The sequence below is a fragment of the Saimiri boliviensis genome, chromosome 2, assembly GCF_048565385.1.
Source record: "Saimiri boliviensis isolate mSaiBol1 chromosome 2, mSaiBol1.pri, whole genome shotgun sequence".
NCBI classification, from domain to species: domain Eukaryota; kingdom Metazoa; phylum Chordata; class Mammalia; order Primates; family Cebidae; genus Saimiri; species Saimiri boliviensis.
Window position 1 is genome coordinate 122,969,379 of NC_133450.1, and position 21,794 is coordinate 122,991,172.

Here is a 21,794-nt window from a genome sequence, read left to right on the forward strand (position 1 = left end):
AATATTTTCACACATAAACACAGTGGATTTCTCCATTTATTGTGGTCTTGTTTATGTTCTTCAATATTTTATAAATTTTTTTATGGGATCTTGCTCTGTCACCCATGCTGGAGTGCAGTGGTATTCATAGCTCACTATAAACTCAAACTCCTAGGCTCAGGCAATTCTCCTGCCTCAACTTCCCTAGTAGCTGAGATTACAGACACAAGTCACCATGGCTAGCTTAATTTTTTGGAGGGATGGGGTCTTGTTATATTGCCCAGACTGGTCTCAAACTTCTGGGTTCAAGTGAGTCTCTCACCTTGACCTCCCAAAGTGCTGTGATTATAGGTGCGTGTCACCATGCCTGGCAATATTTTATAATGTTATCTATGAAGGTTTTTGTATTTCTTATTTTATTTCTGTTCTAACAGTTTCATAATGTGAATTTTTAAAAAAAGTATGCATAATGTTTTATAATTTTTTCTTATCTTTTTATATTGAACAATTTTAAACCTACAGAACAGTTAAAAGAGTAGTATAAGTAGTACAGTATACACCTGAATACTCAAGAACTAAATCCACAAATTGGTAACATTTTGCTTATTCTTCTTTATTTGTATTAGTACACACATCGACACAGCATGGTCACGTTCAGTTTTTTTTATTTGCTAAGTAATTTGAAAGTAAGTTGCAAACTTTGTGCTACTTTATCCCTAAACACTTCAGTCTGTATCTCTTAAATTTAAGACCCTCTTTATAAAACTTCCATGCCATCATATCAAAGATATTTAATATTTGATGCATTATAATATCCACACATTGTTATATACTCTGTTGTCTATTGAATGGGATTTTTAAAATAACCTTTTCTAAGTAGTTATTACAAATAATTATGGGCTGGGTGCAGTGTCTCATGCCTGTAATCCCAATACTTTGGGAGGCTGAAGCAGGCAGATCACCTGAGGACAGGAGTTTAAGACCAGCTAAACTGATGGTGAAAGTCTGTCTCTACTAAAAATAGATAAATTAGCCAGGAATGGTGGTGCATGCCTGTAATCCCAGCTACTTGGGAGGCTGAGGCATGAGAATCACTTGAACTCAGGAGTCAGAGGTTGTAGTGAGCCAAGATCACACCAGTGCACTTCAGCCTGTGCAACAGAATGAGACTCTGTCTCAAAAAAAACACAAAAAAACGCAAAAACCAAATGATGATGAACTTTCACTTTTGTGTATGTGTATAGCAATAATTAGAAATTCATATTAGTTGCAATACTTTAGCTTTAGATTTTCTTGGACACAGTGATAAATTCTTATTATAATAATTTGACTCAAGTTTTTGCTTATCTTTGTAAATAATCAGGTCATCTACAAATAATTGTCTTTTTTCCTATGTAACTTTTAACCAAATTATTGAAAAATTCTTCAATTAATTTTAATATCCTAATTACTTTATGTGATAAATATTTTTAGAAGATTGTGTCTTAGTTAACTTATAAGTACATTAAATAACTTATAAATATATTAAGTTAACTTATAAGTATATTAAATCTAAATTTTCTTATTTTAGGAAAATTCACGAATTGTGAGAATAAAAGTTATAGCTGGAGTAGGCCTTGCCAAGAAGGATATATTGGGAGCTAGGTAAGTATATCAATGTGGCTTATAATTTTAAAACTTTGCATTTGTTAATTAATTTTTTCTAAACTTTAGTTAAATTAAAAATCAAATAGTGTTAGTAAATTGTTGTGGAAATTATAACAGTAATATTTCCAATTGGTGGTTTATTAAATCTCTTGGTGTCTGAATTACTAAATTTGTGAAATTAGGCAGAAGTACAAATGATAGCAATGATTATATATTACACTATTGAACTCTGCTTCCAGAAATTTGTAAAATTCTAACAGACTAATTCTTTAGCAGATGACAGCCATAAACTCTGGACTTAGTACAAAAAGCAGCAACCTGAAGGCAGTGGAAAGCGAACAGAGCAGGCAGATTCTGGTGGGAAGTTCGTGTTTGGAAGAAGGGAATGGTACTGAGTTCCTGATACTATAAATAGGTCTGAGGGCAGGTAGAATCAGAATGTGGAAAAATTGGAGTCTTCTGGCCTGGGAAAGTAGCAGAATCCAAACTTTGATTCAATTAAAAATCAAATAGGCCTGGGTGTGGTGTCTCACGCCTGTAATCCCAGCACTTTGGGAGGCTGAGGGAGGTGGGTCACTTGAGGTCAGGAGTTCCAGGCCAGCCTGGCCAACATGATGAAACCCTGTCTCTACTAAAAATACAAAAATTAGCCAGAAATCACTTGAATCCAGGAGGCGGAGGTTGCACTGAGCCAAGATCGTGCCACTGCATTCCAGCCTGGACAACAGAATGAGCCTCCATCTCAAGAAAATAAATAAATAATATCAAATAGCATTAGCAAATTGTTGTGGAAAGTAGAATAATAGTATTTCCAATTGGTGATTTGCTGAATCTCTGAATCTGAAGAAAGCATGGCAATGGTAAGGATTCTGGAAGGGAGAGAGCTGAAGAGCTCAGCAACTCAGCTGAAGGCAAAAGCTCTGAACAAAGCCTGAAAAACAGGATTTGGGAGACTGAGGCAGATGGATTGCTTGAGCTCAGGAGTTTGAGACCAGCCTGGGCAATATGATGAAACCTCATCCCTACAAAAAATAAAAAAGTCAGCTGGGCATGGTGGTGTATACCTATACTTCCTGCTACTTGGGGGACTGAGGAAGATTGCTTGAGCCTGGGTGGTTGAGGCTGCAGTGAGCCAAGATTGTGCTACTGTACTCCAGTCTGGGTGACAAAGTGAGACCCTGTCTCAAAAAGACAAACAAAAACAGGATTTGTGGCTCTTGCCCAAACAAGATAATTAATTGCATGATTGTCTTAGTCTGTTTAGTGTTGCTGTAACAGAATTCCTCAGACTGCATAGTTTGTAAAGAAAAGAGGTGGATTTGGTGAGTGGAAAGTTTAAGATTGGGGTTTTGCATCTAGTGAGGGCCTCAGGCTGCTTAAAGTCATGGCAGAAAGCGGAAGGGGACTTTGCATACGCAAAGAAATCACATGGCAAGAGAGGAAGTAAGGGGAAGGTGTGCCAGCCTCTTTTTGACAAATAGAGAGGAACAAATAGAATGAGAACTCGCTCACTCCCAAGGGAGGTCATTAACCTATTCAGGAGGGATTATGACCCAGATTCCTCCAACCAAGACCCATCTTTCAATATTCCCACATTGGGAATCAAAATTCAAAATGCACTTTGGAGGGTACAAATATCCAAACCATTACAATGATAAAAGAAGCAAACACACATACACATACATACACACACACACACACACACACACACAAACAGCAAAATTGAATCTCCAAAACTTAACATTTATAATGTATGTCCAGGATATAATGCAAAATTACTTATCTAAAAAGAAGCAGGAAAATAGAAGGCATTTTTCAGTAGAGAAAATAAAATATGCCTACAATAAATTTTAAAATGTAGGAAGTGAAATGGAAACCATAAAAAAATGAAAATTCTAGAATTGAAATATGGAGCATTTGAAGTTAAAATTGTTGGGTGGATTTATTGGCCAAATGGAGAAGAGGAAAGATTAAAACTGAACTTAAAGATAGATCAGTAGAAATTGTCACCTAGCTAGAAGATGAGAGAGAGGAGAAAGACAAAGATTGGAGTAAAGAAAAGAAAAAAACAAACAAAAGAACAGAGCCTTGGGAATTTGTTAGATAATATCTAACAGTCTAACATGGGTATCATTAGATAATATCTTACAGTCAGAAAGGGGAGGGAAAGAAGAAGGCAAAATATATTTTCAAGAAAAAAACGGCCAAGTTTTTTTTTTTTTTTTCAAATTTGGTTAAATAGTATTTTAAAAATGTATTTTAAAAATGCCAAGCAGGATATAGTATTTTAAAAATGCCAAGCAGGATAAATGCTAGGAACACAGTGAGGTAGCATAATAGTCAAACTGTTGAAAGCCAAGAATAAAGAGAAAAATCTTGACAAAAGAGGAAAATATGACACTTTACACATGGGGGAACTGCAATTCAATTAATTACTGACTTCTTACCCAAAACTATGAAGACAGGAAAAAAATGGAACAATAAAATAGCAACCATCAATCCATAATGTTATATTCTGTGAAAATATTTTTTTAAGGAAGATGACAAAATGACAACATTTTCTAAATAAAGACAACTAGAGAATTCATTGTTGGCAGACCTTCTTTGTAAGATATCTTATAGTTCTTTCATCTGAAGAAAATTGAAACCAGATGGACACTCAGGTCCTCAGGAATGAAGAACATCAAAAATAGTAAATATCTGGGAATATACAAAATCTTTTTTTATATGGCTGTTGAAATCCTAGCTAACAACATTGTTTTGTAAGATTTATGTTATATGTTAATGGAATACATATAACAACTATATCATAAAGGATGGAACCGGTATGAGTTATGGACCTATTTGGTAGAATGGTACAATACTAAGTATAAGTGGAATAAAAAATTAATGATGTATATTGTAATATCCAGAGAAACCAATAAAAAATGCAAAGAATTACAGATAAAAACAGTAGATTTTAAAATGAAATTCTTGAAAAACTAAATTAAAAAGTCAGGAACTTGAGCCCAGGGGTTCAAGACCAGCCTGGGCAACAAAGTGGGACACCATCTCTACAAAAAGTCAAAAAATTAGCCAGGTATGGTTGTAGGCACCTGTGGTCCTAGCTACATAGGACACTGAGGTGGGAGGATCACTTGAACCCAGAAGATCAAGGGTGCAATGAGCTGTGATTATGCCACTGACTTCCAGCCTAGGTGACAGAGTGAGACCCTGTCTCAAAAAAAAAAAAAAAAAAAAAATTTAAAAGTTAAAAAAAAAACACAAAAGGAGGAAAAAATGATCAAGAAAACGTAGAGGCCAGGCCTGATGGTTCACACCTGTAATCCCAGCACTTTGGGAGGCTGAGGCAGATGGATCACCTGAGGTCAGGAGTTTGAGACCAGCCTGGCCAACATAGTGAACCCTGATCTCTACTAAAAATTCAAAATTAGCCAAGTGTGGTGGCTCATGCCTTTAATCCCAGCCTCTCAGGAGGCTGAGGCAGGAGAATCACTTTAACCCAGGAGGCAGAGTTTGCATTGAGCCAAGATCACACCATTGCACTGTAGCCTGGGCAAAAGACCAAAACTCCATTAAAGAAAGAAGCCAGAAAAGGAGGAACAAATTATCAAAAAAAGTAAAAGAGGCTGGGTGCAGTGGCTCACACCTGTAATCTCAGCACTTTGGGAGGCAAAGCCAGGCTATTATTTGAGGTCAGGAGTTCAAAAGTGGCCTGGCCAACTTTGTGAAACCCCATCTCTACTGAAAGTACAAAAATTAGCTGGGCTTGGTGGCAGGCACCTGTAATCCCAGCTACTTGGAAAGCTGAGGCAGGAGAATCACTTGAACCCAGGAGGTGGAGGCTGCAGTAAGCCAACATCATGCCACTGCACTCCAGCCTGGGTGACAAGAGCAAAACTCTGTCTCAAAAATAAAAAAGGAAAGGGCAGGGCCATGGAAAATAAACAATAAACCTGGTAAACGTAAATCCAGTTATATCAATAATTACATGAAACATTAATGGATTAAAATAAATAGGAGGCAGGAATTGTTAGGATAAATTTTTTTAAAAAGACCTAACTATATACTGTCTTACAAGATATGCTTAAAATATAAAGACATAGCTAAGTTGAAAGAAAGTGGACACAAAAAGATACGCCATGCAAACAGTGAGCATAAATAGACTGAATTGGATATGATAAAACAGATTTCAATGCAAAAATATTCAAACATTTCATGATGATAAAAATGAACTCAATCAGGAATATATAGCAATCGTAAATGTGTGTGTTCCTGCTAAAAGAACTTAGAAAAATATGAATCAAAATTTGACAGAATTAAAGGGGAGATTTAAAAAAATCCGACAGTCATAGTTGGAGGCATTAACACTTCTCTTTGAGCAGTTGATAAAACAACTAAATTTTTTAAAAAATCAACAAAAACATACATTTGAACAATATTAGGAACAACTTTTACCTAAGAACACTATTTCTAACAACTTTCTTATCAAGTGTACATGGTACATTCACCAGCATAGACCATATATTGGCTGTATTCGTTTATTACTGCATAATAATATTACCACAAACATAGTTGCTTAAAAGAACATACGTTTATTTTCTCATGATTTCCGTGGTTCAGAGTTCATGCATTCAGGGTACAAATATCCAAACCATTGCAATGATAAAAGAGGCAAACACACACACACACATACATACGCACACACACAAACAGCAAAATTCAGTCTCCAAAACTTAACATTTATAATGTATGTCCAGGATATAATGCAAAATTACTTATCTAAAAAGAACTAGGAAAATAGAAGGCATTTTTCAGTAGAGAAAATAAAATATGCCTACAATAAATTTTAAAAAATAGGAAATGAAATGGAAACCATAAAAAAAAAAAGAAAATTCTAGAATTAAAACATATGGTATTTGAAGTTAAAATTGTTGGGTGGGTCCTCTCCTACAGGGTCCTCACCTACAGGGTCCTCTGTTACTGGGTCTTGAAAAGCTGCTGTTGTATTTTTTTTTTTTTCTAGTTTGGTCTTGAAGTCTCTTCCATGAGAGTGGCTGTAAACTCTAGCCCTGCCCTGATGAGACTAAGAATTTGGATGTAGATGTTTACAGTGTGCCTTTCACAGTATGTCTTTATCCTGGCAGGTGCCCTCACGTCTAAGTGCCTGACTCATGTCCAGGTGTTCCTGTCATATAACTTGCATATCCTGGCAGATGCCCTTATGGCTCTTGTCTGACCTGTGTTCAGTTTATTTCTACTGAGATAGCAGATAGCCACTCTCTAGGAGAATCCTGACAAAGAAGTTAGGGTTGAGTTTATCAGTCAGGTGAGACACAAGTGGTAACTCAACAAAGCACATGAAATAACAGCAGTTTATTACTTACAGATGCCAGAAAGAAGAGGGCAGCATGCCTCCCAGGACTGACAGGGAGTGGGGAGCCATCTCGACTTGCACATTCAACTAGAGAGGATGGGGGACAGGAGAAAGAGTGCAAGGGGGACCTGTGGGCTGAGGCTTTTATTGGGGGCCAGGGCATTCTTCAGGCACGTTTCCCTCAGGGAGTTGTGTTTGGTGGGTTTAGAGTAAGCAGGCACAAACTTCATGGAGTCATGCTGTGTCTGAGAAATCTGTATTGGGGTTCTCTAGGGGGACAGAATTAATAGGATAGATGTATATATGAGGGGGAGTTTATTAAGGAGTATTGACTCACATGATCAATACTCCTTAATAGACAAGGTGAAGTCCCACAATAGCCTGTCTGCAACCTGAGGAATAAGGAAGCCAGTCCAAATCCCAAAACCTCAAAAGTAGGGAAGCCGACAGTACAGCCTTCAGTCTACGGCCAAAGGTACAAAAGCCCCTGGTATATCACTGATATAAGTCTAAGAGTCCAAAACCTGAAGAACTTGGAGTCTGATGTTTGAGGGCAGGAAGCATCTAGCACTGGAGAAAGTTGAAGACTGGAAGACTCAGCAACTCAAGTCCTTGCACATTCTTCTGCCTGCTTTATTCTAGCTGCCCTGGCAGCTGATTAGATGGTGCCCACCCAGATTGAGGATGAGTTTGCCTCTCCCATCTCACTGATTGAAATATTAATCTCCTTTGTCGATACTCTCACAGACATACCTAGGAATGATACTCTGCATCCTTCAGTCTAATCCAGTTGACACTCAGTATTAACCATCACAGAGAGGTGGTTACTGTGGCTTATTTATTCAGTCCTTGGGTTTGTGGGGTTGGTGGAGCAAGTCAAGTGGCTTGTATCTACTTGTTCCTTAGGGAGTTGGTTACCAGGAGGCAACTGTGTAAGGTAGTTATCTGAATTGACCACACTGAGGAGCTGAGAGGAGGTAGAGAACTGGAAACTATGCTAAGGGTGACTAAGACCTGCTTCTGGTATAAAAATGTCCAACTTAACATTTGAGTGCTGATGCAATATGAAATGATAGGAATTCACTTCAGCTGTCATTAAGGTATTAGTAGGGCTGTAGTCTTATCCGAGAGTTGCCTGGGGAAGGACTCACTTCCAAGATAATGTGGTTGCTCATGGCATTCAGTTACTTGCAGGTTCCCAGTTTGAGCATTTCCATTTCTTGCTGTCAGCTGGAGGCCATCTCAGCTCCTTGCCATTCAGCAGTTCACAAGCTGTCAGGTTGCTTCTTCAAAGCTAGCAAAAGAGTCTCCTAGCAAGATGGGGTACAATCTTATGTATAATGTAATCACATACTTTTTTCCCTTTGCCATAATCTATTGGTTAGAATATATAGATTTTTCCCATGCTTAAGAGGAGAGGAACACAAAGAGCATGAACATTAGGAGGTGGGGATAATAGAAGCTACCCCAGTGTCTGTCTGCCCCAGTATTTTGGGCCATAAAACAATAAACCACATTCTTTTGAAATGCATGTGGTACATTCACCAACATAGACCATGTGTGGGTCCATAAGACAAGTCTCAGAAATTTTCAAAAAATTGAAATATACACAAGATGTTCTTTGAGAACAATGAAATTAAATTGGAAACCAATAATATTAAGATCTAGAAAAACTGCAAATATTTGAAATTTAATCAGTATGCTTCTAAATAATCTATATGTCAAAGAAGAAAACATTTTGAACTGAATGAAAATGAAAATACAGCAGTATCACAATTGTGTGATGTAGCTAAAGTTATATTCAGAGGGATATTTATATCTTTAAAATGCTTAACTTAGAAAAGGAGCAAGATATAAATGAATGTTTTGAGTTCTGACCTTAATAAATTAAACGAAGAGTGAATTAATTCCAAAGTAAGTAAAAGGAAGAAATAATAAAAATAAGGGCCAAAATCAATAAAGAGAAAATGGGAGAGGTGTATCCAAGATGGCTGAATAGGAACAGCTCTGGAGTGCAGTTCCCAGAGGGAACAATGCAGAGTGTGAATGATCACTGCATTTCCAAATAAGTTTTTACTGCCCACAGACCAGAAGATTCTCTGGCTGAAAAGTGCCATGAGTCTCCAGCATGGCTGTTTCAGCTGGCACCGTGGGTCTCCGCACAACAACTCACAAATCTGGGCGGCTGTTTCAACTGGCACCTGGAATGCCTGGGAAACAGAGCTACCCATTCCACTGAAAAAAAGGGGGCTGAAACAGGAAGCCAGGTGATCTGGCTTAGCAGGTCCCATCCCAACAAAGACGAGCAATCTGAAATGCTCTGGATTGAGAATTTCACAGCAAGTGCAGCTGGACCCAGGAGAGTCCAGCTCGATCGAGGGAAGGGCATCAGCCATTACCAAGGCAGTCCACAACTACTGAGGCAGTCCGCCATTACCAAGGCAGTCTGCCATTACTGGGGCATTCTGCCATTACTGAGGCAATCCACCTCTACTGAGGTAGTCTGCCATTACTGAGGCAGTTCTAACTATACCTCTGTAAACAAAACCACAAGGAAGTTCACACAGCAGCTGGGCAGAGCCCATGGCAGCTCAACACCTCTGCTGGCAGACTGTGACTAGGCTACCTCCTTGCTGGGCAGGGCATCTCTGAAAAAAGGTAGCAGCATGTCAGGAACTTATAAATAAAGCCCCACCTTCCCAGGACAGAGCACCTGGGAAGAAAGGTGGTTATGAGTTCCGCTGCAGCAGACTTAAATGTACCTGCCCAGCAGCTCTGAGCAGAACAGCGGAGCTCCCAGCTCAGGACTTGAGCTCCTATGAGGGACAGACTGTCTCCTCAAGCAGCTCCCCGACCCCCGTATACCCAAAGAGACACCTCATAAAGGAGAGCTCAGGCCAACATCTAGCAGGTACAGTTCTGGGACAAAGATAGCAGAAGAAACTGGCAGCAACCATTACTGTTCTGCAGCCCCTTCGGGTGATCCCCAGATAAGCAGGGTCTGGAGTGGACCTCCAGCAGTCCTACAGCAGAGGGGCCTGACTGTTAGAAGGAAAACTAAAAAACGGAAAGAAAGAACTACATCAAAAAAGATGTCCTCTCAAAGACCCCATACAAAAGTCACCAACTACAAAGACCACAGGTAGAAATCCACAAAGATTGGAAGAAACCAGCTCAAAAAGGATGAAAACACCCAAAACCAGAATACTTCTCCTCTAAGGGATCACAACTCCTCACCAGCCAGGGAACAAAGCTGTATGGAGAATGAGTCTGATGCATTGACAGAAACAGGCTTCAGAGGGTGGGTAATAACAAACTTTTCTGAGCTAAAAGAACATGTTCTAACCCAATGCAAAGAACATAAGAACCTTGAAAAAAGGTTTGACGAAATGCTGATGAGAATAAACAGCTTAGGGAAAAATATAAATGAATTGATGGAGCTGAAAAACATAACACAGGAACTTCACAAAGCATACACAAATTTCAGTAGCCAAATCAACCAAGCCGAAGAAAGGATATCAAGATTGAAGATCAACTCAATGAAATAAAATGAGAAGGAAAGATTAGAGAAGCGTGAAAAGAAATGAACAAAGCCTCCAAGAAATATGGAATTATGTGAAAAGACCTGATCTATATTTGATAGGTGTACCTGAATGTGATGGAGAGAATGAATCCAAGCTGGAAAACACTCTTCAGAATATTATCCAGGAGAACTTCCCCAACCTAGCAAGGCAGGCCAACATTCAAGTCCAGGAAATAACAGAGAACAGCACAATGATGTTTCTCAAGAAGAGCAACCCCAAGGCACATAATCGTCTGATTCACCAGGGTTGAAATGAAGGAAAAAATACAAAGGACAGCTAGAGAGAAAAGTCAGGTTACCCACAAAGGGAAGCCCATGAGACTCATAGTGGATCTCTTGGCAGAAACCCTACAAGCTAGAAGAGAGTGGGGACCAATATTCAACATCCTTAAAGAAAAGTACTTTCAACCTATAATTTCATATCCAGCCAAACTAAGCTTCATAAGCGAAGGGGAAATAAAATCCTTTACGAACAAGCAATTGCTTTAAAAAAAATTTTTTTTTAATTTTTTTTAAATTAGCTAGGTGTGCTGATGCATGCCTCTGGTCCCGGCTGTTCAGGAGCCTGAGGTGGGAGGATCACTTAAGCCCAGGAAATTGAGGGTGCAGTGAGTCATGTTTGTGCCACCTCACTCCAGCATGGGTGACAAAGCGAGACCCTGTCTCAAAAAAAAAAATGTAGTTTTGGTCATTTTGTAGTTTATAAGTGTCATGACGGGATGTTCACTCGCATGTGTAAGATGCGCCACCCTTGAAGCTTGTTACAACATGGGCAGATTACCAGTCTCACATGAAAAAAAAAGAAATGTAGTATATACATACGGTGTTTAACATTCAGCCTTTAAAAAGAAGGAAATTCTACAATATGTGACAATACAGATTAACTATTAGGATATCATGCTACCTGGAATAAGTCAGTCACAGAAGGACAAATATTGCATGTTTCCATTTGTATGAGATGTCTAAGATAGTCAAATTGATAGAATCAAAGAGGGGAATGCTGGTTGGTGTGTTGGGGTAAAGAGTAGGAATGGAAGTTACTAATTAACAGGCATTAAACTTCAGTCAAGCAGAAAGAATAAGCTCTAGAGATCTGCTGTACAATGTTGTGCCTAAAGTTAACTTTACGTATGTACAATTAAAAATTTAAGAGAGTTGAGTTGCCAAGTGCAGTGGCTGATGCCTGTAATCCCACCACTTTGGGAGGCTGAGACAGGTAGATTGCTTGAGCCCATGAGTTTGAGACCAGCTCCGGCAACATGGTGAAACCCTGTTTCTACCAAAAAAGAAAAAAGAAAAAAAAAAACATAATAAGTCAGGCATGGTGATATGTGCCTCTAGTCCCAGCTACTTGGGAAGCCGAGGTGGGCGAATCACCTGAGGTTGGTAGTTTAAGACCACCCTGACCAGCATGGAGAAACCCTAAAAATACAAAATTAGCCAGGCTTGGTGGCGCATGCCTGTAATACCAGCTACTCGGGAGGCTGAGGCAGGAGTATCACTTCAACCCAGGAGGCAGAGGTTGCAGTGAGCTGAGATTATGCCATTGCACTCCAGCCAGGGCAACAAGAGTGAAACTCCATCTCAAAAAACAAAAAAAAAAAAGAAAGGAAAAAAAAGGGTAAAGTTCTTGAATAGACAATGTCTGTGGATTAGCCAAGTCTATTTGTCTAGCTGGATGGTGAGATTAGGGATAGATATATAATTACATTTACATTTTATATTTATATTTAATAATATATAGTTGTAAAAAACCATGGATAAGATTGGAAAGGGAAAATGTAGAGAGAACAGAGGGCTGGCGCAGTACTTTAGGGAACATCAGTATTTAACTGGCAGATGGTAGAAGAGGAGCCTAAGTAAGCCACCGAAGAAGCAGAGTGGTATGAGGAGAACTGGAAGAGGTGTGTCGTAGAAGTGAAATGAGATGAGTGTTTCAAAGATAAAATGGTCAGTAGTATCTAATAACATAAAGAGAGCCAAAAAATATATATATATATATATCTGGAAAATGTTGATTGCTTTAACAAGATTGGTGAGTTTTCAAGAGCCTTTTCAGAGGAGTGAGTCTGAAGAGAAGAGACAGAAAACAGACCTTAGGGTTTTGAAGAGTAACTGGAATTAAGGAAATGAAGAAAAGGAGGTGGTATGCTATAGTGGTTAAGAGTATAGGCCGGGCATGGTGGCTCACACCTGTAATCCCAGCACTTCATCTAAGATCAGGAGTTCAAGACGAGCCTGACCAACATGGTAGAACCCCATCTCTACTAAAAATACAAAAATTAGCTGGGTAGGGTGGGGCACACCTGTATTGAGCTACTTGGGAGGCTGAGGCAGGAGAATAGCTTGAATCTGGGAGGCGGAAGCTACAGTGAGCCAAGATCATGCCATTGCATTCTATCCTGGGTTACAGAGTGAGGCTCTGTCTCAAAAAAAAAAAAAAAAAAAGTATGGCCTCTGGAGCCTGGTGCTGGAGTTTCAATCCTGGCCATCTGCTTACTAGCTCTATCTGTATGAAATGAAGAAAGGAATAGTACCTACCTCATAGGCGGTTATAAGGATTCAAGGAATTAATATACAAAACCTGCTTACGGCAGTGTCTGTCACAGAGTAATTGCTATGTAAGTGTTCTTGTTTTTGTTATTACAGATTATTCTCTTAAATAATTTGAATGTGAATGGAAGAAAAAGATATGTTTTCGTTTCCTGGAGAAGGGAGGGAAAGTCAAGGGGAAGAGGAGTTTTAAAACATTTCTATGCCTAGATCAAAGAAAAAGCCAAAGGTCTCAAGAGAGCAGTGAGAGCAGATGATGCAAGGTTCCAGAGGAGGTGGGAGAGAACTGAACAAGGGGGATTAGACTGAAAACCAGAGGACTCCTGACTCACTAGGTTAGGGGTAGGGATGGGTTCTGTTAAATACCAGTATGTTGGAAGTGGTCTGGTAACATAGTATGAGGAAATGGAGTTGGGGAAAGGATAGTTTGGCTTAGTTTGGAGGGAATTTGGTGGAGAATGGTGAGTACTTGGGATACCCAAGGGAAATAGAAATTTAACCATGGACAAGTAGTGTTCAAAGTCTTGTGATGTACAAACCTATGTATCACAAGATCTTCTTTCTCCATGTCTCCTTGTAGGAGTGGTATATATAACATACTCTTTGTTTTTGTGAAGGAGTCTTGCTCTGTAGCTAGGCTGGAGTGCAGTGGTGCGATCTTGGCTTACTGCAGCCTCCACCTCCCGGGTTCAAGTAATTCTGCCTCAGCCTCCTGAGTAGCTGGAACTACAAGCAAGTGCCACTACACCCAGCTAATTTTTGTGCTTTTAGTAGAGACAGGATTTCACCATGTTGGCCGGGTAGTCTTGATCTCTTGACCTTGTGATTCACCTGCCTCAGCCTCCCTAAGTGCTGGTATTACAGGCGTCAGCCACTGTGCTCTGCCCACAGTTACTTTTTTTAAGTGAAAGCAGTTTGCCTTTAATTTATGAGAAGAGTTTACACCCATGAGATAACTTAGAACTACCTGAAGTCTTACAAAACCAGTCTTGGAATCATTGAATTAACCATCTTAACTCAAAAGAAGAAAGAATGTAATTAAAAAATCAAGCAAATTTTAAAAATCTAGAAAGGTTATAATCATTAGGCCTGTGATTAAAAGGTTTTCTTTCTAATTGTTTGTGTCTTTTGCTAACGTGGTACTTCAGGTTTTTAATGAGATACAGAAATTACTTTAATTGCTTACCTGACTTTTAAATTTAAGAAATCATTGTAGATATAATTAACAAGGAAAACTGTGAATTTTATAGTTTGGGTAATCTGCAGTTGGGGTAAGCAATAATTAAAATTTTTCTTTCTTTTTTTTTTTAACAGTGATCCTTATGTGAGAGTGACATTGTATGACCCAGTGAATGGAGTTCTTACAAGTGTGCAAACAAAAACCATTAAAAAGGTTAGATTTAGCAATATTCCAAAAGTTTTAAATGTACTTTATTTTTACATTACAAAAACGTTATTCTATGTTTATTATTTTTTAGAGTTTGAATCCAAAGTGGAATGAAGAAATACTATTCCGAGTAAGTATGTATTTTATTTTACTAAGGTGGAAAAAGTAAGGTTTTTTTCAGGAGGTTAGAACAATAAATTCTCGTTTATGATATTTGAAGTTGTATCTCAGGATTTGCCCAAAGTTGTGAAAATGTGAAAGGAATTGAAATTGGGGGTGACATGGTCCTAAAATCATTTATTTTATGAAAAACATAAATATAAGAAAATGGAGAGATTAAAGGCTGGAATTATCTCATTCTAGTAAAACTGATTTAGCGACTGTACAATAGTATGATTCCAGTTGAGCAGATTCAGTGTTTTCTCATAAAAATGATGCAAATTATATTTATGTCTCCCTAGTCATTTATTACTAAACACACTGAGGGTTTTTCAAGTGAATACATTTCTTTTTATGCACACGTCACTTACATTGCTGCCTTTCCACCCCATCTGCCTCCTTTACCATCAGAGCAAACTCCAGTCAGCAGTTATTTCCTGGTCCCTCAGCAGGGCCCTGAAACTGGCAGTGTCTCCTTGTACCTATTTAGTATCAGAGTCCTTTCTGTTGCCAGAATCGAAACCCTACCACAGCTGTGATAGAGATGCATTTCAGGAATTTCCCCTCTGGATTATTCCCACTTTTATCATCCTTAAAATCTCCTTCCTTGACCTCATATTCCCCTTTAGCTATTGACTCGTTTCTCTGTTCACCTGAATATGGAACATTCATGGGAGAGTTGTCTGCCCTCATCATTTTGCTTCTCCAGGATGCTCATTAACCCATTCTACTCTACTCTACTCTAACTCATACCCCTGTCACTCAGATGAAACTGCTATTATTTAGGTCACCAATGACTTCCCTGCTGCCAGGTTCATCTCATCTCATCTTACTCATGCTCTTCGCAGCATTTGACATGACAGATCATTCCCAAAACGCCAGCCTCTCTGGGGGCTTCTTGGTACCATACTTGATTTCAGTAAGGAAAGCAGAAGCCCTTCTTCTGTACTTCATATTTAAAGATTTTTGTCTGTTTTGTTTTGTTCAATTTTGATAAGGTGAATTTGAAGGAAAGAAATTGCTGACACTAAGGGCAAGGCAGCTGTTGCTGCAAAGATCCAGCCAACAGCACCAATTAAGTTGCCTCTGGTTTTTTGGTTTGAAGAAAGATTTTCCCCACTCTATCTAGTATGACATAAAAACAACATTTTAAATCGGTTTGGAAATTTTGGATTCTTGAAGAAATGGTATTGAATAAATTGGATAGTCACATGCAGAAAAATGAAGCTAAATATCTGTTTTTACTATTTCACCAGAATAAATTCCAGACTTGATAATGTCTGGTTTTGATTGCTTTTTTGGCACAAGTGTTGCTTAGGAGTGAGTTTTTAAATTCCCAAGTTGTTATTTATTTATTTATACTTTTATTTTACTTATTTTGTTATATTTTTCTTAGAATCATGTATTTTCAACATATTTCAAAGCTTTCTATCTCTTTTTTCTAATATTATTGGCTTGCCCATGTTTAATAATGTTTAGTCATGATAACAATGGATGTATATTTGTCTTGTTTTCAATTTTAGTGGGAATGTATCTAGCATGTCTCCAACATGGATAGCTTTTTATTATTTATCATATTAAAGAGGTATTCAGCTATTGCTTTTTTTTTTTTTTTTTTTTTTTGAGACAGAGTTTCGCCCTTGTTACCCAGGCTAGAGTGCAATGGCGCGATCTCAGCTCACCGCAACCTCCGCCTCCTGGGTTCAGGCAATTCTCCTGCCTCAGCCTCCTGAGTAGCTAGGATTACAGGCACGAGCCACCATGCCCAGCTAATTTTTTTTTTGTATTTTTAGTAGAGACGGGGTTTCACCATGTTGACCAGGATGGCCTCGATCTCTTGACCTCGTGATCCACCTGCCTCAGCCTCCCAAAGTGCTGGGATTACAGGCTTGAGCCACCGTGCCCGGCAATATTGCTATTTTTTTAAGAGTTAAAAAAACATATTGATACTTCCGATTTGAGCCATGATACAGTAATAGGATGTTAGGCTTAACCGGATGTGTAAACAACCATGAAGCTGGGGGAATGGGAGAAATGGGGAGATGCTGGTCAAAAGGTACAGACTTTTAGTAGTAAGCTGGGTAAATTCTGGGATCTAATGTGAAGCATGGTGACTATAGTTAATAATACTATATTGTACACTTGAAATGTACTAAGAGAGTAGATTTTAAGTGGCCTCATTATACACACAGTGGTAAGTAACTATGTGTGGTGACAGATGTGTTAATTAATTTGATGTGGTAATTATTTCACAAAGTATACATAAATCAAATCACTTGTACCTTGAATATGTACAATTTTTAGTTGTCAATTATAACTCAAGAAAACTGGAAAATAGAAAAAATCTACTTAGATATGGTGAAATAGATGGTTAAAATTTGAAAGATGAAAAAGGACATGCCATGCAAAAGTAATCAAAAGAAACTGAGGTAGCCATATTAATGTCAGACAAGGTAGACCTTAGAATAAGGACAGTTAACTAGGGATAAAAGAACCATTACATGATGATAAAAAAGAGAAATTCTTGAAGAAGCCAGAAGAATTCTAATTGTGTATGCACCTAATGACAAAGCGCTAGAATACCCAAAGCAATAAATGATAGACCTGAAAGGAAAAATAGGCAAATATATTATCCTATATGGATAATTTAGCGCTCTTCTTTCTCTCAGTAACTGGTGGAATATGTAGACAAAAAAAAATTTAGTAATGATACTGAAGTCCGGAAGAACACTATCAAATTGATTTTACCTAATTGACATCTGTAGACTCTCTACTTCAACAGTACGAGAATATGTAGTCTTTTCAAGTACGCGTAGAATAGTTACTGAGTAATCTGGGCCAAAGCCCAAACCCTAACAGTTTTAAAAGAAATCATGAAAATTTTGGTTTCTGGCTACAATGGAATGAAAGCAAGTTTTAATAACAGGAAGGTATGTAGAAAATCCCCAAATATTTGGAAGTTAAACATGTCCTAATAGCTCGTGGGTCACATAAAAATTCTCAAGGGAAATTAGAAAATATTTTAAGAGAATGAAACAAAAATACTTCAAAATATGTAGATTGTCGGTAACATATTGCTTAAAAGGAAATATGTAGCATTAAATGCTTATATTAGAAAAAAAGAAAGGCCTTGTATCATTAAGCGTCCACCTTAAGAAACTAGAAAGTAGCATCACTGCGGAACGTACAGATTTTAAGTAGATAATGGATATTGTGAACAGCTTTTTGCCTATACATTCAATAACTTAGATAAAATGCAACAGTTTCTTTAAAGACACATACTACCAAAACTCACTTAAGTAGAAATAGGTTACCTAAATAGTCTTACATCTCTTAAAGAAATTGAATTTTAAGTTAAAACCCTTCCAACAAAGAAAACCTCAGGCCTAGATAACTTGCTGTTGAATTCTATCACATATTTAAGGAGTAAATAATTCCATTTCTACACAATGCCTTACCAAAAATAGAAGAGGAGGGAAATGTCCCATTTTATTCATGAGGGCAGCATTACCCCAATATCAAAGCCATAAAGAGACTTTATAAGAAAATTAAACAGCAGATCCTTAATTCTCAGGACCATAGCCACCTTATGGTAAGTTCACTATATTGGGCCCCATCCCAAGGACTAGTCATGTGTCCTCATGGACAGATACCTCTTCTGGCTCTGTGCTTGCCCTTCCAGTCCACAGAACCTCAGCCAGCACAACTACGCGGAGGCTTACAGAATGCAAGATTTGTAGGGATAGAAATCCACACAGTTACTTATTTTTCCAGGGGCTGCAGTTCATAGAGAAGGAGGTGCATGAGTAAACCCGTGATGGGATCCATTGATCACATTACCTACCACACCATCCAGGAGCAAGAAGCCTCATAGAGTACTGGAATGGCCTACTAAAGCCACAGCTATAGTACCATTTGGAGGCAATACTCTGCAATGATAGGTGCTGCTTTTTGGGATACAGTTTACTCATTGAATTGGAGACCTCAATATGAGGCTGTGTTCCCAACAGGAAGTACACAGGGATTGAGGAACAAAAGGGGAGTAGTAATAGCTCAGTTTACAGTTTTCCAGTGATCCACTGGAGGACTTTGTGCTTCCCATTCCTGCAACTCTGAGCTCTACAGGTTTAGAGGTTCAAGACCCAAAGGAAGCAAACTCTTTCCAGGGTACGCAGCAAGGTCCCATGGAACCACAGCCTACAGTGTCTGCCAGATCACCCTGGACTCCTTGCATCCAAGAACCAGCAGGCAACTGGGACTATTGGTTGAATCTGCTTGGATAGTCATTCTCAAAATTATTACCAGTGTGCTGAACTTTATGGAAGAGAAAACAGGGTACCGGAGAGTGAATACAGGGATGGGGGATCACTTACTCTAGAAGGTTTAGGAGGGAATCCTGTGACAAACTGTATCGTTTAGGATGCTTTCAGCTTCAAGTTACAGACGCGGTAACAATTAAAACTGCCTTACACAATAAGCACACTGGTTATCTCTAATCATAAGAAGAATAAAAGAAGGTTGGTCATTGCAGCAGGTGAAGGAAGTCATGCTTGACCCAGCTTCTCTGGGATTCTCTTGGCTTTCTCTCTGTGGTCACAGATATTTATAGCATTTCCAAAGACACGATAATGACCAAAGGTTAAACGGGAAAGCTTTTTGCTGAGTATCTCTTATAAAAAGTGAAGAACCAGCCAGGGCTGGTGGCTCACGCATATAATCCGAGCACTTTGGGAGGCCGAGATGGGTGGATCACAAGGTCAGGAGAGCGAGACCATCCTGGCCAACAAGGTGAAACCTGACCTCTACTAAATATACAAAAATTAGCTGAGTATGGTGGCAGGCACCTGTAATCTCACCTACTCAGGAGGCTGAGGCAGGAGAATCGCTTGAACCAGGGAGGCAGAGATTGCAGTGAGCAGAGATCATACCACTGCACTCCAGCCTGGGCAATAGAGTGAGACTCTGTTTCAAAAAAAAAAAAGAAAGGAAAAGAAAAATGCAGAACATTGTATATAGGATTATACTGTTTGTGTAAAACCAGAAAAATGTTTAAATGCTTTCTTATATGCTGGTATTTGTAGAAAATAATTTTAGAAGGACCTAAGAAACTGTTTATAGTATTTGCTCTGGGAATGGGATAAAGAAGACAGAGATTTATAATTTATTATATATCCTTTTTTACTGTTTGGGTTTTTTTCTCTATGCCCATATATCTACAATTTATTTTTATATTTGTTGATTTGAAATAACAATCTTCATAGAGAAATAAAGTGGAAAGACATAAAACATTTAAATTTAAATGCCGGAACATTTAAATTTAAATGCTGGAATACTTTCTATTCATATATTGTTTTGTGCTTGTAAAAACAGTTGTCTCATTCATTGAATTTTTTTAATGCTACTTTTATTTTAAAGCATTCTTAAAACATATCCACACAAAACTTGTGCATCAGTGTTCATAGCAGCATTATTCATAATAGTCAAAAATTAGAAACTGCACAAATGTCCATCAACTGATAACAAAATAAGGTATGCACACATACTGAAATACTGTTCATCAATAAAAAGGAATGAAGTTTTGATACAGGCTACAACATGGATCAACCTTGGAAATAATGTGCTAAGTGAAAGAAGCTGTATTAGTCTCTTCGCACGCTGCTCATAAAGACATGCCTAAGAGTGGGTAATTTATTATTTTAATTATTATTACTGAGACAGAGTTTCGCTCTTGTTGCTCAGGTGGGAGTGCAGTGGCGCAATTTCAGCTCACTGCAACCTCCATTTCCCAGGTTCAAGCAATTCTCCAGCCTCAGCCTCCCAAGAAACTTGGATTACAGGCATGCACCACCAAGCCCAGCTAATGTATTTTTAGTAGAGACGGGGTTTCACCATGTTGGTCAGGCTGGTCTTGAACTCCTGACCTTAGGTGATTTGCCCGCCTCAGCCTCCCAAAGTGCTGAGATAACAGGCATGAATGCCATTGAGCCCAGCCGAGACTCGGTGATTTATAAAGGACAAAGGTTTAATTGACTCACAATTCAGAATGGCTGGGGAGGCCTCAAAAAACTTATAATCATGGCAAAGGGGAAGCAAATACATCCCTCTTCACATGGCAACAGCAAGGAGAAGTGCCAAGAAAACAGTGGAAAAGCCCCTTCTAAAGCCATCAGATCTCATGAGAACTCACTATCTTGAGAACAGCATAAGGGTAACCACCCCCATGATTCAATTACCTCCCACCAGATTCCTCCCATTACACGTGGAGATTATGGGAACTACAATTCAAGATGAGATTTGGGTGGAGACCCAGTCAAACCAAATCAGAAGCCAATTACAAAAGACTTCATATTGTATGATTCCACTTACATGAAATGTCCAGAATAGACAAATCTACGGAGACAAAGTACATTAGTGGTTGCCTGGGAAGGTTGAGGGAAAATGAGGAGCGTCTGTTGAATAACACAAGGTTTCCTTTTGTAATGGTAAAAATGGTCCAAAATTGTGGTGATGGTTGTACATTCTATGAACATATTATAAACCATTGAATTGTATACTTTAAAGGGGTCAGTGTACACTATGTACATTATACCCAGTAAAGCTGTTTTAAAGATGTACCTGTATTGTTTGTTCCTATAGCCACTGGCAGAATTTTTGGCAACGTTGCTTGAGGTCCTTTATGAACACTGTAGAATCATATACTGATCAACACCTTTGTTCTTTTTAGAAAATTGAATACTCTTCTGGCAATTTTTTTCCTCTGTTATTTTATGTATGTATAGACTAACATAGTTACCTTTTTTTAATAAGTCTATCACTGGTATTTTTATTTTTATTCTGCTTTTGCCTTTCCTTAAAATATCATCTTGTAAACTCTATTTTTTGTGATCATAGTTTTGCTTCTATTTTTAATAAACTAAAAAAAAAACTTTTGAAAGAATTTGCACATAGTTTTAAAATGAGATAGTATGAAAAGGCTTATAATGAAAAGCAACAGATTCTGGTGCTCTGTCCTCCCTCCTATCCTGCTACCCACTTTTTAACAGTTTCTGTTTGTTGCCTTGATCATTTTCCCCATATTTTTTAAAAGTTCATGCATGCATGTTCCAAGT

General features: G+C 38.4%; 1 protein-coding gene and 1 non-coding gene across 2 annotated transcripts in view; both read left to right on the forward strand.

Annotated features, from left to right (window-relative positions):
- Nucleotides 1-21,794, forward strand: part of NEDD4 (NEDD4 E3 ubiquitin protein ligase) — a 153,635-nt gene that overhangs the window by 24,139 nt on the left and 107,702 nt on the right. Inside the window, exons 2-4 of the mRNA XM_003935602.3 lie at nucleotides 1,550-1,623; nucleotides 14,454-14,532; nucleotides 14,618-14,656. Coding sequence (XP_003935651.1) covers nucleotides 1,550-1,623; nucleotides 14,454-14,532; nucleotides 14,618-14,656 — 192 coding nt within the window. The remainder of the gene's footprint in view (nucleotides 1-1,549; nucleotides 1,624-14,453; nucleotides 14,533-14,617; nucleotides 14,657-21,794) is intronic.
- LOC120361415 (small nucleolar RNA U13) lies at nucleotides 11,274-11,377 on the forward strand. Its single transcript, XR_005577614.1, has one exon. It is a non-coding gene; the product is annotated as a small nucleolar RNA U13 (small nucleolar RNA).